Source organism: Polypterus senegalus, chromosome 1 (assembly GCF_016835505.1).
Source record: "Polypterus senegalus isolate Bchr_013 chromosome 1, ASM1683550v1, whole genome shotgun sequence".
NCBI classification, from domain to species: Eukaryota; Metazoa; Chordata; class Cladistia; order Polypteriformes; family Polypteridae; genus Polypterus; species Polypterus senegalus.
The window spans coordinates 296346724-296361662 of NC_053154.1; the positions used below are offsets into that span (position 1 = coordinate 296346724).

At 35.8% G+C, this 14939-nt stretch overlaps 1 protein-coding gene across 2 annotated transcripts in view; it reads left to right on the top strand.

The window, feature by feature from the left end:
- neurl1aa (neuralized E3 ubiquitin protein ligase 1Aa) overlaps positions 1 to 14939 on the top strand; it is a 372269-nt gene that overhangs the window by 249574 nt on the left and 107756 nt on the right. For both annotated transcript variants that reach the window (XM_039776568.1, XM_039776577.1), the window contains exons 2-3: positions 4595 to 4836; positions 11376 to 11697. In XM_039776568.1, the coding sequence (XP_039632502.1) occupies positions 4595 to 4836; positions 11376 to 11697 (564 nt within the window). The remainder of the gene's footprint in view (positions 1 to 4594; positions 4837 to 11375; positions 11698 to 14939) is intronic.

Here is a 14939-nt window from a genome sequence, read left to right on the forward strand (position 1 = left end):
CCTACAGTACATGTATCCCTGAACTTCGAAAGCAAACAACTTATTGCCCTGTCCTGCATGCAAATGATTAATTTTCATCTTATAACAGCAGCAGCATGAAAAATAAAATTATTTGGAAAAATATTTGACAGGTGTGTCCAAAACATATTTGTAGTGACATCATCAGGAGTCACTAATTGCCATCAGCGTTCTGTAAAATCATTTGATTTTAGGAGCATTTTCCATCCAGTTGTTGTTGTGGGAACACTGAGGTTTAATTTTGTTACTTTCATTAAATTTCACTCCTTCTTTTGTTGATATTGTTATGGCTATGCAAGTTACACTAGTAGTAAATATGCCATTGCTTTGCCAGTTTTACTGTTCTCTGCTCTGCTGTGCTGGCCTTTTATAAAGCAGCACTATGTACTTGATGCCATGTATCTAGAAACTTTACTTCATCCTAACCCTTTCACATTGATTGAAGAATTATTCCAGCGTATTCATCAGTTGCTTTATTTTTATCTGGATGATGGGAAATCACAGAAAACTTGTGTATTAAAAAGTAAAACAGGGTATTTTCTTTTTGTGATTGTAGTCCTTTACCACTCCTAAATGTTTTCAAGATCTGTTCAGAAAATTCTTATACAGTGATATGAATGACCATCTAAGGCAGAATATTTGCAATCATTATTGATTTATTTGACGAACAAAAACTGTAATGCCAAATGTGGAACAGAGAGTCCTAAAAATAGTTGGGGTTCCAGGCAGTCACCCTGTTTAATTGTGTCTCGACTTTATATAAACAAAGGGTACTAAAAGAAACAGACGCATGGTGGTTATAACGTAAACCAGGGGCTTAAGCAGTGTTCCTTTCTTGTTGGAGTACCTGAGTGCTTCATCCTGCTGAAAATTCAGGTTGCAAGTGAGGTGCCTCCTTCTGGGAAGGGGCTCTTTTATATGCTTCATGGGAGTGACTAAGGGCATGGTCAATTGGTCTTCTGGGCTGTCTTCTCTGGATTGCAGAGGGAAGAGACAAGACAGTTAGAGACTGCACCCTCACTCGCTCCGGGGTGGTACCACATACCTGAATGGAGCTTGCGTTGTGGTCCTCAGATGCTGATGTGTGACATAAGATAAGAAAAGCTGATAGTGATTTTTACCATGCCTAGAATTTCTATTAAATGTATATCAAAGTTATATAAAGTTTTTTTTTGTCTTGGTCAATAGTAAAACAATAACAAAAAAACCCAGTTAAATATGCTTATGATATTTATCAGTTTTAGTGTTCATGAAAAAAGGTAACCACTGTATAACTTGTTCGGCTAAAGTTGTTTCAGTGTTCTTTCATTTAGATAAGGTGCACTTTAACACAAATATTGATGCATCCATTTTCCAAACTTGCTTATTTCAGTACAGAGTTTCATGGAACCTGATCTAAGCAGCATTTGGCGCAAGGTGAGAGTCAACTCTGAACAGGACACCTGTTCATTAAAGGGTATAATAACACACACTTGCTCATACTGCCCCAGTTTAGATTTCCTAATATATCTTACATTATGTCAAGGATTGACATGCAGGCTCCACACATGACAGTCACTTGAATCTGGTAAAATAGGGAGTCAAATAGTATATTTACGTAAGTATTCTTTAGTTTACATTAATCAGTGCTGTTTCATGCTTGTGAATGATGAAATGAGAAATTAGCTAGCAATACTGATGCTTGTGTTCACCACATATTTTGTTAATTTTTGTGTATTAGTTTATTTAACAACAACAACAACATTTATTTATATAGCACATTTTCATAAAAAAGTAGCTCAAAGTGCTTTACAATATGAAAAAAAGAAAAATAAAAGACAAAATAAGAAATTAAAATAAGACAACATTTGTTAACATAGAAAAGGAGTAAGGTCCGATGGCCGGGGTGGACAGAAAAAACAAAAAAAATCTCCAGACGGCTGGAGAAAAAAAAAAAAATCTGCAGGGGTTCCAGGCCACAGGACTGCCCAGTCCCCTCTGGGCATTCTACCTAACATAAATTAAATAGTCCTCTTTGTAGTTCTCACGGAGTCACATGATGGTGATGGTCATACATACTTCTGGCTTTTAATCCATCCATCATTGTTGGAACATCACGGTGCTGGACACCGGAAAAGGAAACAGAAGAGAGAGTAGGGGTTAGTACAGTTTTAAGAGCCACCATGAATAGTTATTATAATGAGTTGGATATATTAGAGTATCAGGATTGTAATTACAGTGAAGTTATGAGAAGGCCATATTAAAGTAATGTGTTTTCAGCAGTTTTTTAAAGTGCTCCACTGTATTAGCCTGGCGAATTCCTATTGGCAGGCTATTCCAGATTTTAGGTGCATAACAGCAGAAGGCCGCCTCACAACTTCTTTTAAGTGTTGTTCTTGGAATTCTAAGGAGACACTCATTTGAGGATCTGAGGTAATGATTTGGAATATAAGATGTCACACATTCCGATATATAAGATGGGGCGAGATAAGCAGAATTTTAAAGTCAATCCTGAATGACACAGATAGATAGATAGATGGATGAATAAAATAACAAAATAAATTTAAAGAGTACAAGTATTTGTTCTGGGATGTATGAAGCAAGCTTTGTATTGCTTGATAGCAGGACCCAGAACTTCTTAGCACACAGTGGTGGAATGAGCTTGTGGCTAAAAGGGGTTCAATGATAGTGTCTCATGGAGTTTATGGAGGGGATTTACCATGATGGCATTCGGTTTTCCCACCATCCTCTTTTCACAGCAGTTTCCAAGGTGTTCTGGGTTCACCCTGTGATGGAGCAAGCTTTCCTGATAAATGTGCTCAAAGGATGCACCATGCCTGAACAAAAGTTGCTTCTTCTGTAGACCATAGGATAGAACACCACACTGGCTACAACAGACTAATAGAACATTTCCAGCAGCTTGCTGCAAACATCAAATGCCTTGAGTCTCCTTAGGAAGTTCAGTCTGCTCTGGCCCTTTTTGCACAGCACTACTGTGTTGTCAGATCAGTCCAGTTTGCTGTCTGTGTGAACCCCCGGGTACTTGTTGCTCTGCACCACTTTCATGTCATTCCTTTGAATTGTCTCAGAGGGTCTTTGCCATGCTGGAAGTCCACCACCAACTCTTTTGTCTTGCTGATATTGAGTTGCAGGTTGTTGTTCTTGCGGCACAAGACAAAGTCCTCCACAACTTTCCTCTATTCTGACTCGTCTCCATTATCAGTGCAGCCTATGATGGAGGAGTCATCTAAAATTTTCTGTAGATGGCAAATGCTGGTATTATACTGAAAGAATGTGGTGTTAGTGGTGAACAGGAACTGACACAGGACAGTTCCCTGAGGTGATAACAAACTGTCATTTCTGATACACAGTCCTTGAGCCTCATAAACTGTTCTATGTTGGCCAGGTTGTCCATGATCCAGGTGATGGTGGGGGCATCAAGATGCATAGCCTTGAGCTGTTTTCCTAGTTGATGAAGCAGAATGGTGTTAAAGACACTGGAAAAATTTGGGGGGGAGTGGTGGCTCTGAGGCTAAGGATCTGCGCTGGTATCCCTGTCACTGCTAAAAGAGATCCTACTCTGCTGGGCCCTTGAGCAAGGCCCTCAACCTTCAATTGCTCCAGGGGCACTGTACAATGGCTGACCCTGCACTCTGACCCCAAGGGGTATGCAAAAACTAACAAATTTCTAATACAAGAAATTGTATAAGGTGAAATAAAGAACAAAAAGAAAAAAAAAACAAAAACAAATCAAAGAACGTTATCCTAACTGTGGTTCTGGCTTTGTCCAAGTTGAAATAGGCTCTGTGGAGCATGTATATCAGAGCATCCTCTGCAACTATATGTGTCTGATAGGCAAACTTCAGATGATCCAGATGTTTTGAAACCAGGGGGTGAAGCAGTTTCAGGATCAGTCTCTCAAAAGATCTTCATGCTGTATGAAGTAAGAGCAACTGGTCTATAGTCATTGTCATTACTGGAATGCCTTTTCTTTGTCACTGGGACCACACTGGATGTTTTCCACATTATATTATGTATCATATATATTAGTTTCCTTCTATATTCCCTGTGCATGTGGGTTAGATTCATTGGTGACTGCATGCTGGCTTGTTAATAATGAAGTATTTTTCTTCCAGTATACTGTACATGTGGGTTTGCTCTGAAAAGTGTTAAATTGCTGCCACATCCAAATAATACCCAGATTTTGAGTTTTATTAATTCTCAATGTGTTCTTCTAAAAAAATGTAGAAAATTGTAAAAAAAAAATATTTTTGAAGGCTGATTATTCCATTCTTCTTTTTATTGAGCTTTTTAATTTAATTTCATAGTCACAGGATTTTGTAGCCTTTTATAGCAACAGTGGGTGCAATGCAGGAGCCATTTAAGAGCCAGCTCACTCAAACAGGGCCTTTACAAAATAACCAAATAAACTGTTATGTATGTTTTCAGGACATAGAGGAAAACCAGAAAGGAGCATCCATGTTTCCTGGAGTTGTGATGTACCAGCACTAATCAATGTACTACAATGCCTATTAACATAATAAATACATATGCATTTTGGAGAAACTGATTTTTTTTCCTTATTTGTTTTAACTAGATTCTCTCAGTGGACCTTTTCCTGCCAGTTCACACCGATGCCACCACAAATCCAAGAGATGTTTGCCCATCCAGCAGTGCGGGGGGCACCCAATCAGCCCCCTGCTGTTTCACCCAAGTGCCAAGGGTTCACAGATCATCATGGACCTTTCCCAGAAGTCAGTCAAGAGGCAGGCAAGCTTCTGTAATGCAATTACTTTCAGCAATAGACCTGTTGTCCTGTACGAGCAGGTCAGATTAAAGGTAATCCAGACTGGTCTTATTTCTACATTTCATTTTGTGTCTCAAAATAGCTGGCTCATTCAGATACACAAGTATATTTTTACTTGACTACATTTATTCAGTTAACAAGTAATGTTTGGTTTCCCTGTTAGTAATCCATGACTGTCTGAACTGTTTAGCATCTCTTGCCCTTGGGAAGCTGAGGCAGTACATCTTTCTTGGGCTGAGTTAACAGAATACTAGACATTTTTCAGAAAAGCAAAAGTCATTTTAACGCAGAATTGCTGAAAGCAGATAACACTAATAAATATCAATTTTCTAAATTAAATCAAGAGGTTATCAATGCTATGATGTATTTAAAACCTATGATGTAATTAAAATGCTTCCTGCATTTTACCTTCTTTTTAGCTTATAATTAGCAGCTGGCTTTTCAGATCTTGACTGCCAACTGTCCAGACATTTAACCTTTACACCGTTTCAGAATATTTAATACCAAAAACCACAAAAGCAAATATAGCACTTATTTTGCCACTAGAATAAAATATTTGCAATCTAGTTTACATAAGAATAATTATGAAATACAGTGTTCAGCTCAGAAAACAGCCAGTCAGTAAAAACACTATTGTGCCTACCATGTCTCAATTGAATTAGTGAAGTTAGTTGATTCTTAGAAAAAATTGTTTACCCCAGTGTATGGTACAGTTGTGATTAATATATTGTGTTTTACAATCCTCTTGTGTGTAAGAATCTAGTAGAAGAATGTTATTGTTGTGTATATGAGATCAAAGGAATTCTCATAATTTCGAAAGGATTACTGTCAAAGATTTCCATTTGCATTATAGAATTAAAGTTAGTAGATTAAATTAATACTGCACACTGTGTTATGCATGTTTATCTACTGGCTACAATAGATGATTATTTTACAGTATTAGGTTTTATTCTATGTAAGTTTGTGTTATATTAATTAAAAAAGGAAATAATTTTTAAAATAAATCATCTCTATTTAGTATATAATAAAACACTAAGGTCTGTGTGCACAGTCCCTCTAAGGCCGGAGTTATACTTCACGTGACGCGACGCTTGCTGCAGCAGACTCTCCTGGTACGCAAGCGTTGTAATGTTCATACTTGCGCGCGTACTTTATGTAAATCCATCAATCCAGTGATGTGTCCATTCCAGCAAGCATTGGGCACGAGTGAGAAACAGTCCCTTGACGAGGCCTCAGCTCATCGCAAGGTGAATACAAGTACACACATACACTAGCGTCATTTTAGCGGCACCAAATTCCCAAATCTGCATATCTTTGGAAGGAAACCGGAGCACAGTGTGGAATACAAGCAGGAAATACCAGCAACATAACTTCCTGTGAGACAGCAGTGCTATCGCTCCACCACCGTGACACCCCCATGTGTGTAATTATTTCCCCATGTGTGTAATTAACAGTATTCATTATTTAAATGAAATTATATGTAAAATGTAACATACACACTTTAATGCATTTCATCATGAAAGTGATATCAAGTATAAATCTAAGGATTCTAAATGTGCAGAGAGTTGGAATATCATACATTTAATTTGTTCTGTGTGGCGATCTATTGCTGCTTTCCGCTGCTGTCAGGTCCAAGAAGCTCGTAGCGATTAAAACTGGGATGACGTTTACGACGGTCTGCTTTTAATGATAAAGTAAACTACGAGGTTAAAGTGGACATTTCGAGATTAAAGCCGAAATTTCCATTTTAATCACAAAATACACGTTTTCACCGTGTCCTTTATTTTTTTCTCAGTGGCTCAAATATAACGCTATACATTATGCTGCTGTTGTTAAGTTGCAAAAATAAAAAAATAAAAAAGACGGCACAAAAGATGGTATGTGAGACTTTTAAAATGTATCGTGTCATTACGTTTGGGAACTATCTACATGTGACAGAAAGCCTCTATGCAGATCCTACGGGATGAATGCTTCGATGTGGTGAAGCAAAATGCCGACATGAAGATGCATTAGTCGTGCTTTTATATTCAAGTGTCGCATAATCCCGATTGTAATGACACCAAAAATTTTAAAAGTCTCACATACCATCTTTTGTGCCGTCTGTTTTGTTTTTTTTTTGTTTTTTTTTGCAGCTTCACATCGGCAACATAATTAATTTATGGTGTATTACATGAAGTCAGTTACCAGTTGGCTAATACAGCTGCTAACAAAAACAATATAATGCAAAGTAATACTCAAAGGAAAGTAGAGGTTTTACCATGGGATCAGTAAAATATATCTAATCTAATCTAACCACCAACTGTCTTTGGGACAGATGGATTTGAAAGAGCTTGAAAATCCTGTAAATCACAATGAAGTACACTACAAAGAAATAAAGAAAATAGACAAGTGTAATCTAAATTTAAGTCATAGTCAGATAGGCAACCCAAGAAGAACTGGAGTCTTCTACATCTTAGTTGTCAAACTGTATGTATGACAACAGGTCCCCGGAACAGGTGCTCAAAACTTGTCTTAATCAGAAAGTCAGAACTAAAGTCATTGTTAAAAATTTAGCTGACGGTATTTTCACACAGACTCAATCTAAATATCACAAATCCCAACCAAAAAAATATTGCACAATCTGAGGAATTAAAACCGATCTTATGTGTTATGTGCTGTGCTTGGCACAATGATAAAGCCACACATCATATTGAGAGCAGCAAAAGCATGCTACGGAGAACATAATGCTATGGAAAGGCTTTATTACTTCAGGGTCTAAATGAGTTTCTAAGATAGAAGGCAAATTGAGTATAATAAAGTATAGAAACTTACGGGAGGAAAACCTGCTGAGATGTACAAGAGACCTAAAGAAGGGCCTTCCAGCAGGCCATTGAGCCAAACATAGAAAGAAAGACACAATACAGATGTCTGCAAATCAATAAAGTTACTTTTTTTGAGTCTGGATTTGCCCAGTCAAACCTTTTATACTCAGTTCATTTAAAAATAAATGGCAGAATCAAAAATTGTGGTATACTGACTCCTCTATTCAAAGTTAATGGATTTTAAAAACTGTAATACCGGTATTTAGAAAACTTTGATAAATATTATAATATGCTGGAAGTTTCTATCAAAGGTATAAATACCAAAAATTATTTGCAGGGAGAAATACTTTTTATATGTAATTATTTTTTATATTTTAGAATTTATAATAATTCATTGAGTTTTGTCTTGACTGTAACTTGTATTTTTTTGTGTATTAGTCAGTAAACGTCCAGTTAAATATATTACTTTTACGATTCCTTATCATAATGTAATCAAATTTTAAAAGATTAATTGTGCTTGAATACATTTTATAGCCAGTGTATAACTTCATGCACAATGCACAAAGAGACGGAGATTTAATATTCGTATTAAGTGAATTAGTCTCTTAGAGCTTCAGGGCTTACGGATACATTTATCCAAGTGTGACCATTAAAACAGCCAGTCACAATACATTAAGGACACTAATAAGCTTTGCATTTAAGCAGATAATTAGTGATTTTCATGTATTAAACTTGCCTTATAATGATGTAGTCTGAATATATTAAATGTGTCCTTGGTTATTTTAATACTATAATGACAAAAAAGATTTTGGAAACTTATACCTATACTTGTACATTTCTTTTTTTATTCTTGTCAAAAAGGTAATGAATAAAAAATACATACATATAAAGATTTTAAGTTTAGTATGGAATTATATATAATTTTATATACAAGTATATACTGCATATACAGTTATTTTTAGGTTAGCTGCAATAAAAAGTGAGAATAACATTTTATACTGTGCAGCAAAGATGATACATCTCATATGGACACAATATCTTGGAAGATGTCTAAAGTTTTTTAACCAAATACAATTCTCAAGATAATTTAAAAGAAACTGAATAGTGAGTGTTGGTAAAATAGGCAAAGGACACCGTGGACAGAGGTCAAGATTTGTGAGAATCAGAGGTAACACTTTAGTTTAGGTACTACTGGAATACATCTATTACTTATTTACTGTTATGTAACAACACCATAACAAAGGCTTCTCTTGGTCTTCATGACACTTATAAAACATCATCAGTTCATCAGTTATTCATCTCTGTGCAGTGTGGCGTATTGGCATAATGGCAAAATGACTTGTTAATATGAAGGAATTTTCCGGTCTTATACTAAATATGCAATATGATATGTTTCTCAGTTAAGCCACCTCAGACCACTCCAAAGTGAAGTTTTGTTAGTCAGTCTCATTGCAGAGATGAATAAACACTTTACTGATGCTTTATAGGTGTCATGTGCATGTTAAAGTCTTGTAACATGATAGTAAATGAGTAATAGATGCATTTTTGCAGTACCTAAACTAAAGTGCTACTGAATCAGATAATCATTTTGTTTACTGAGATTGTTAATATGCTTCCAAAAGTATATGGCAAGACAAAAATATTGTGGGTATACAAGGTGTAGCAGTCTGTGACTGCAGACATTGCTGTTTAAAGAAGATAAGTATAAACTGTTTGTATGTGAGATTTTGTGGAATTTAAAGGAGGAAATGGGTCAGATACTCTTAGGGCATGTCTCCAAGACATAAAGACATGGATGACTCACAATTTTCTCCTACTAAACAGCAATAAAACTGAGGTTCTCCTCATTAGCTCTAAATCTACACTTGCTAAGGTTAACCATTCTTCTATTTTAATTAACAATATTAACACAAACATCTCTTCCCAAGTTAAGATCCTGGGCATTATTCTTGATAGTACTCTCTCTTTTTCTTCCCATATAAGTAACATTTCTTGGACTGCCTTCCTCCATCTCCGAAACATTTCTAGACTTCATCCTGTTCTGTGTTCCAACACAGTACTGAAGTATTGGTTAATGCCCGAGTCACCTCACGTATAGATTACTGTAATGCTATTCTATGTGGCATCCTAAAAAAAATCCATTGCTTACAACTTCTTTAAAATTCTGCTGCCAGGATAATAACCTGTTCTACATCCACTGAACATATTGCACCTATTCTCTCTCAACTTCACTGGCTCCCTGTTAACTATAGTATACAATACAAAATACTGCTCTTAACATTTAAAGCTCTCCACAGCCTTGTTCCCCCCTACCTCACTGATCTCCTCCAGACTTACACTTACGCTCGCTCACTCAAATCTTCATCTGCAGCTCTACTTTCTGTACCGCACATCAAACTCAGTTCTGTGGGAGCTCAATGATTCTCTTATAGTGCTCCTCAACTGTGGAATTATCTTCCCTCTCATACACGTCAACTCGATTCAATAACACAGTTTAAAACTACCCTCAAAACGTATCTTTTCAAGCTGGCATACCAATTGTGAATTCTACACTGTTACTGCCTTTTATCTTTGTTTGTTTGCTAATTATTGCTTTGTGATTTATCATTCTCTTGTTTTTATTTTACTAATTTTAATTTTATTGTAAGGTGACCTTGAGTGCTAAGAAAGGTGCCTATTAAATAAAATTTATTATTATTATTATTATTATGATAGAGAGTGAGAGACACACTTGTGTGTCACAAGTGTATGGAGAATGGGCCACCACCTAAAATGATCTAATTGATCCTGAATAATGAAAAGGGCTAGTGGAATCTGGCATGATTTGTGCAGAGTAGCACATAATTGACTAGAGCCTTAGAGATGACCAATACAGAGATGGAGAAAGATGCATATCAGGGTAAACAAATTGTTCGAGATTTGATTTAGACTGGTGAACTATTTAAGTTCATTGTTCTACCCTATAAACAAATAGTGGTGGCTTCTGTGAACTAAAGAACAGAAGCACTAGACATTGGTGGATTGGAAAAACATTATATCATCTAATGAATCCCTGTTGTTTCTGGTTTATGCTAATCAGGTAGAGCAAAATTTGGTAAACATCTGTCGAGTCAATAGATCCATCTTTGTGTGGCAATGTACTGGTGTGGGCTGTGTGCACACAAGATCATTTGGGAAGAGAACAGCATATAGGTTATTGGGACATCATTGCCAGACACATGATTTTTTTTTTCACAGTAGTAAATTACCCTTTGAAAGCACATTTTAAGCCTTCTTGCTCAAAGGTGATAAAATCACTACAAGTTCACTTGTAACACAAGCACTTTGAAGAAGGCAGATGGACTGCAAAAAATTAAAAGATAACCTCCTAATGCCTGGAAAAGATCAAGTCAGATTATAAGTAAGAATTTTACAGAGTTAGACACAAAGTATTTATGCTTATCTAATATGTAGGAACGCCTTACCTGAACTACTTTGAAAGCTTACATATTGTAATCTAGTCAGTTAGCCAATAAGTGGTGTCATTTTGCTTCACTTCTCCTTGAATCCCTAAATAACTAACACAGTACATCACTCGCATAATCTGTACCAACAGTTGTCTTTCATCATGCCTCTGCCGTGATTTTTTTCCACTATGAGATGACACACTGGTGATTTTCTTTTAAAATGTATTGCTCCAGTTGGTAAACAACTCTGTGTAATTTGTATGTGACAAATAAAAACTGATTTTAACAGACTGGTTATATTTTTCCTCTTCATTTTTTCCCCAGATAACAAAGAAGCAATGCTGCTGGAGTGGGGCATTACGATTGGGGTTCACCACTAAAGACCCTTCTCGAATTAATCCTGACAGTCTCCCAAAGTATGCCTGCCCAGACTTAGTTTCACAGAGTGGGTTCTGGGCTAAGGCTCTTCCTGAAGAGTTTGCTAATGAGAGTAACATTATTGCATTTTGGGTCGACAAGAAAGGAAGAGTTTTCTACCGAGTTAATAACTCTAACCCCATGCTTTTCTTCAGTGGGGTCAGAACATCAGAACCACTTTGGGCACTTATAGATGTGTATGGATTAACCCGAGGCGTGCAACTTCTTGGTAAGACTGATTTTTAACATTTTTTTACATTGCAAAATTATGAACATGTTGTATGCTATAGTACAATGTAGTAATATGTATGTTTCTCCTACATGTTTTCATATAGACATAATTGGTCTCAGTGGAATTTATTTCTGAAAATAGCTCTGTTGTTGTTAACCAAAGGATTAATTTATGACCATCAAGCATCTATCCATGACGACAGATCAAACTCATAGTTAAACTTTTCTCTTTGCTATACAACATCCACACAGAAAGCACATTCTGGGACAAGTGATGATCCAGCACACCTCTGCTTGAAGGATAAATGAGAAATCATAATCCCAAGTACAGTACCTGGTGGGTGACCTGAACTTTTTAGCAAAATGGATCTTATTAATTTATTTGTAAAAATAATTTTAAATAAAGTATAATACAGACATAAATTTTAGCATAACCCTAGGTTGTTAAATGGGACACGTCTCATATGTTACCAATTGATGCATGTATGCTGAAATGCAGCAATAAGAAAGCATTCTAAAATACAAAAATAGTGTAAAACACATGTAACTGTAATTAAATCTGCCCTTACCAAAGACATATTATGTCTTTATTACTGATATACAGTATTTTTGCATATTCATTGCAGTTAGTTCGCAATCTTTACTATGAACCTTTTCCATTTTGTCAATGTTTCTTCACTCTTCATCTGTCAATATTGTTCTTGACACTACATTTAAACATCACCACTGGTAAATATTTTCTCCAAGTCCATGAATGAATCCTTCATGATCTGATTTAGTTATCCCTTTTTGGCCAACTTAATCAAAAAAAAATGTTTGGACAGATTATTTATTTATTTATTTATTTATTTATTTATTTTATTTATTAATTTTATTACAATCAATACATAGCAATCAAGTTTTACAAAAAAAAAATTATGCTAAGAACAGATCGATCCCCACCCTTGAGAGAGAGAGCAAGCCAAACGTGTAAAATTTAAGGCTTTTAAAAATACCTAAATCAACAAATTCTCTGTGCTTTATAAAATCATTTCAAAATATTACTGATTAGATCCTGCCATGTTTTGAAAAAGTCTGCACAGATCCTCTAACTGAGTATTTGATTTTTCCAATTTTAAATAATATAACACATCAGTTTCCCACTGACTTAAAAGAGGAGAGTTTGGGTTCTTCCAGTTTATCAGAATAAGTCTGCGTGCCAACAGTGTAGTGAATGCAATCACAGTTTGTTTGTCTTTCTCCACTTTAAGACCCTCTGGAAGAACCCCAAACACAGCTGTTAATGGGTTAGGAGGGATTGTGAGTCCAAGACTGTCTGAGAGGTAATTAAAAATTTTTGTCCAGAATAATGTTAATTTGGAGCAGGCCCAGAACATGTGACCTAGTGAGGCTGGGGCTTGGTTGCAACGTTCGCAGGTTGGATCATGCCCTGGAAACATTTTGAGAGTTTTAGTCGAGACAGATGTGCTCGATATATAATTTTGAGTTGTATAATTGTATGCTTTGCGCATATGGAGCTTGAGTGAATTCTCTGCATTGCTACTTTCCACTCCTTTTCTGATATATTAATTGAGAGGTCATTTTCCCAGTGTCCTCTTGGATCTTTGAAAGGAAGGGATTGTAAAAGGATTTTATATATTGTAGAGATGGAGTCTAACTCCTTGAAATTGAGCAATAATTTTTCCAGCGTGGATGAGGGTGCAAGATGAGGAAAATCTGGAAGGTTCTGTTTAACAAAGTTCCTGATTTGAAGATAGTGAAAGAAATTTGTAGCTGGAATGTTAAATTTGGAACGTAATTGTTCATAGGATGCAAAGACGTTGTCTATATAAAGGTCTCTAAGCAAGTTAATTCCAAATTTTTTCCAGATATTAAAACTGCATATGTTTGTGAGGGTTGAAAGAGGTGGTTCTTTTGCAGGGGTGCCACAGAAAGAAGCTTCTCCGTCTTAAAATGCTTTCTACATTGGTTCCAGATTCTAAGTGAGTGGAGCACAATTGTGGACAGATTATTTTTAATTCTGTAAGAAGGATATGCATATTGGGTGTGTTTTATTTTGCAAGCAGTCTTGGTTGGGTATTGATTCCAAAGGAGATTTTTTTTCTTTCATTATTTAAAACGCTCTCCACAAATCCCTGCCTCTTCACGCTGCTCCATCCTGTCCCTGTGGCTACAAAAGTTGGAGCAAAAAAACACAGGAATTCAGAGAAGGTGAGTCTCTGCACACTGCCGTTGAAAAAGAGAATGATACCTGAGGTAGATATTCATGTAAATCCACTAGAGTGGTAGAAAACACATGAAGTACATTTCCCCAAATTGGGGAAACTTGCAAAAAAGTACCTGTGTATCCCTGCCTCCAGCAGCCCTTCTGAGAGGGCTTTCAGCACAGAGGAAATGTTATAACATGTAACCATGCTGCTCTGAAGCCAGATGCTGAGGACAGAGTGGTGTTTCTATCACACAACTTGAAGTTTCCTCAGTAGAGTTTTATAATTGTCTTATTTTTTCTGGTATCTTTGTGCAATATTGGAGAGAACCTGAAGTTAATAATTTGTTTAAAAATGTTATAGGTTTGCTTTTCTTTGTATCTTTGTACAATATATGACAGAACTTGTTTACAAATGCTATAATTTTTTTGCAGGGCAACATTTGACAGAACTTTAACATACTGTAAAATAATGTAAAAATCCAGATTTTTGTGTTTGCTCTTATGCTGCACAATTCGTCTTACAGCAGAGCAGTTTATTTGTATCCAAACTGTAATGTTCATACCTGTATTTCAATTATTGATTTGTATTTTATTCTCTTTGGATTCATATCTTGTTTAAATTAAAGGTAAGTGTATAAGTGTTTAAAAAGCTCTATTTATAGTAGTTTTGTTGGTCTTTTGTGTAAATCCTGTATACTTCTACTGTTTGATCTCAGTAATACTTGACTGGTGATTTAAATTTTTCTGTGTTGTTTTACTTCACTTTTAAATAAATAAATAAATAAATAAGACATGCTTTCCTTAACTGTTGCTTTCATTAATCTCATAAGTAAGCTACAATTAAAATACTATTAACAAGACAAAGCTAGATCAATAAGGATTTTACAAACAAGTTTTTAAAGGATGCAAAATATCATCTAGTTATCATTGTTGTCAAAGTCCCAGAAAATGTCAAGACATAAATTTTTTTGCCAATATCACACACCCTTACTTTGACATAAAGTTTGTAATGGCATCATTTTGCTTTTCAT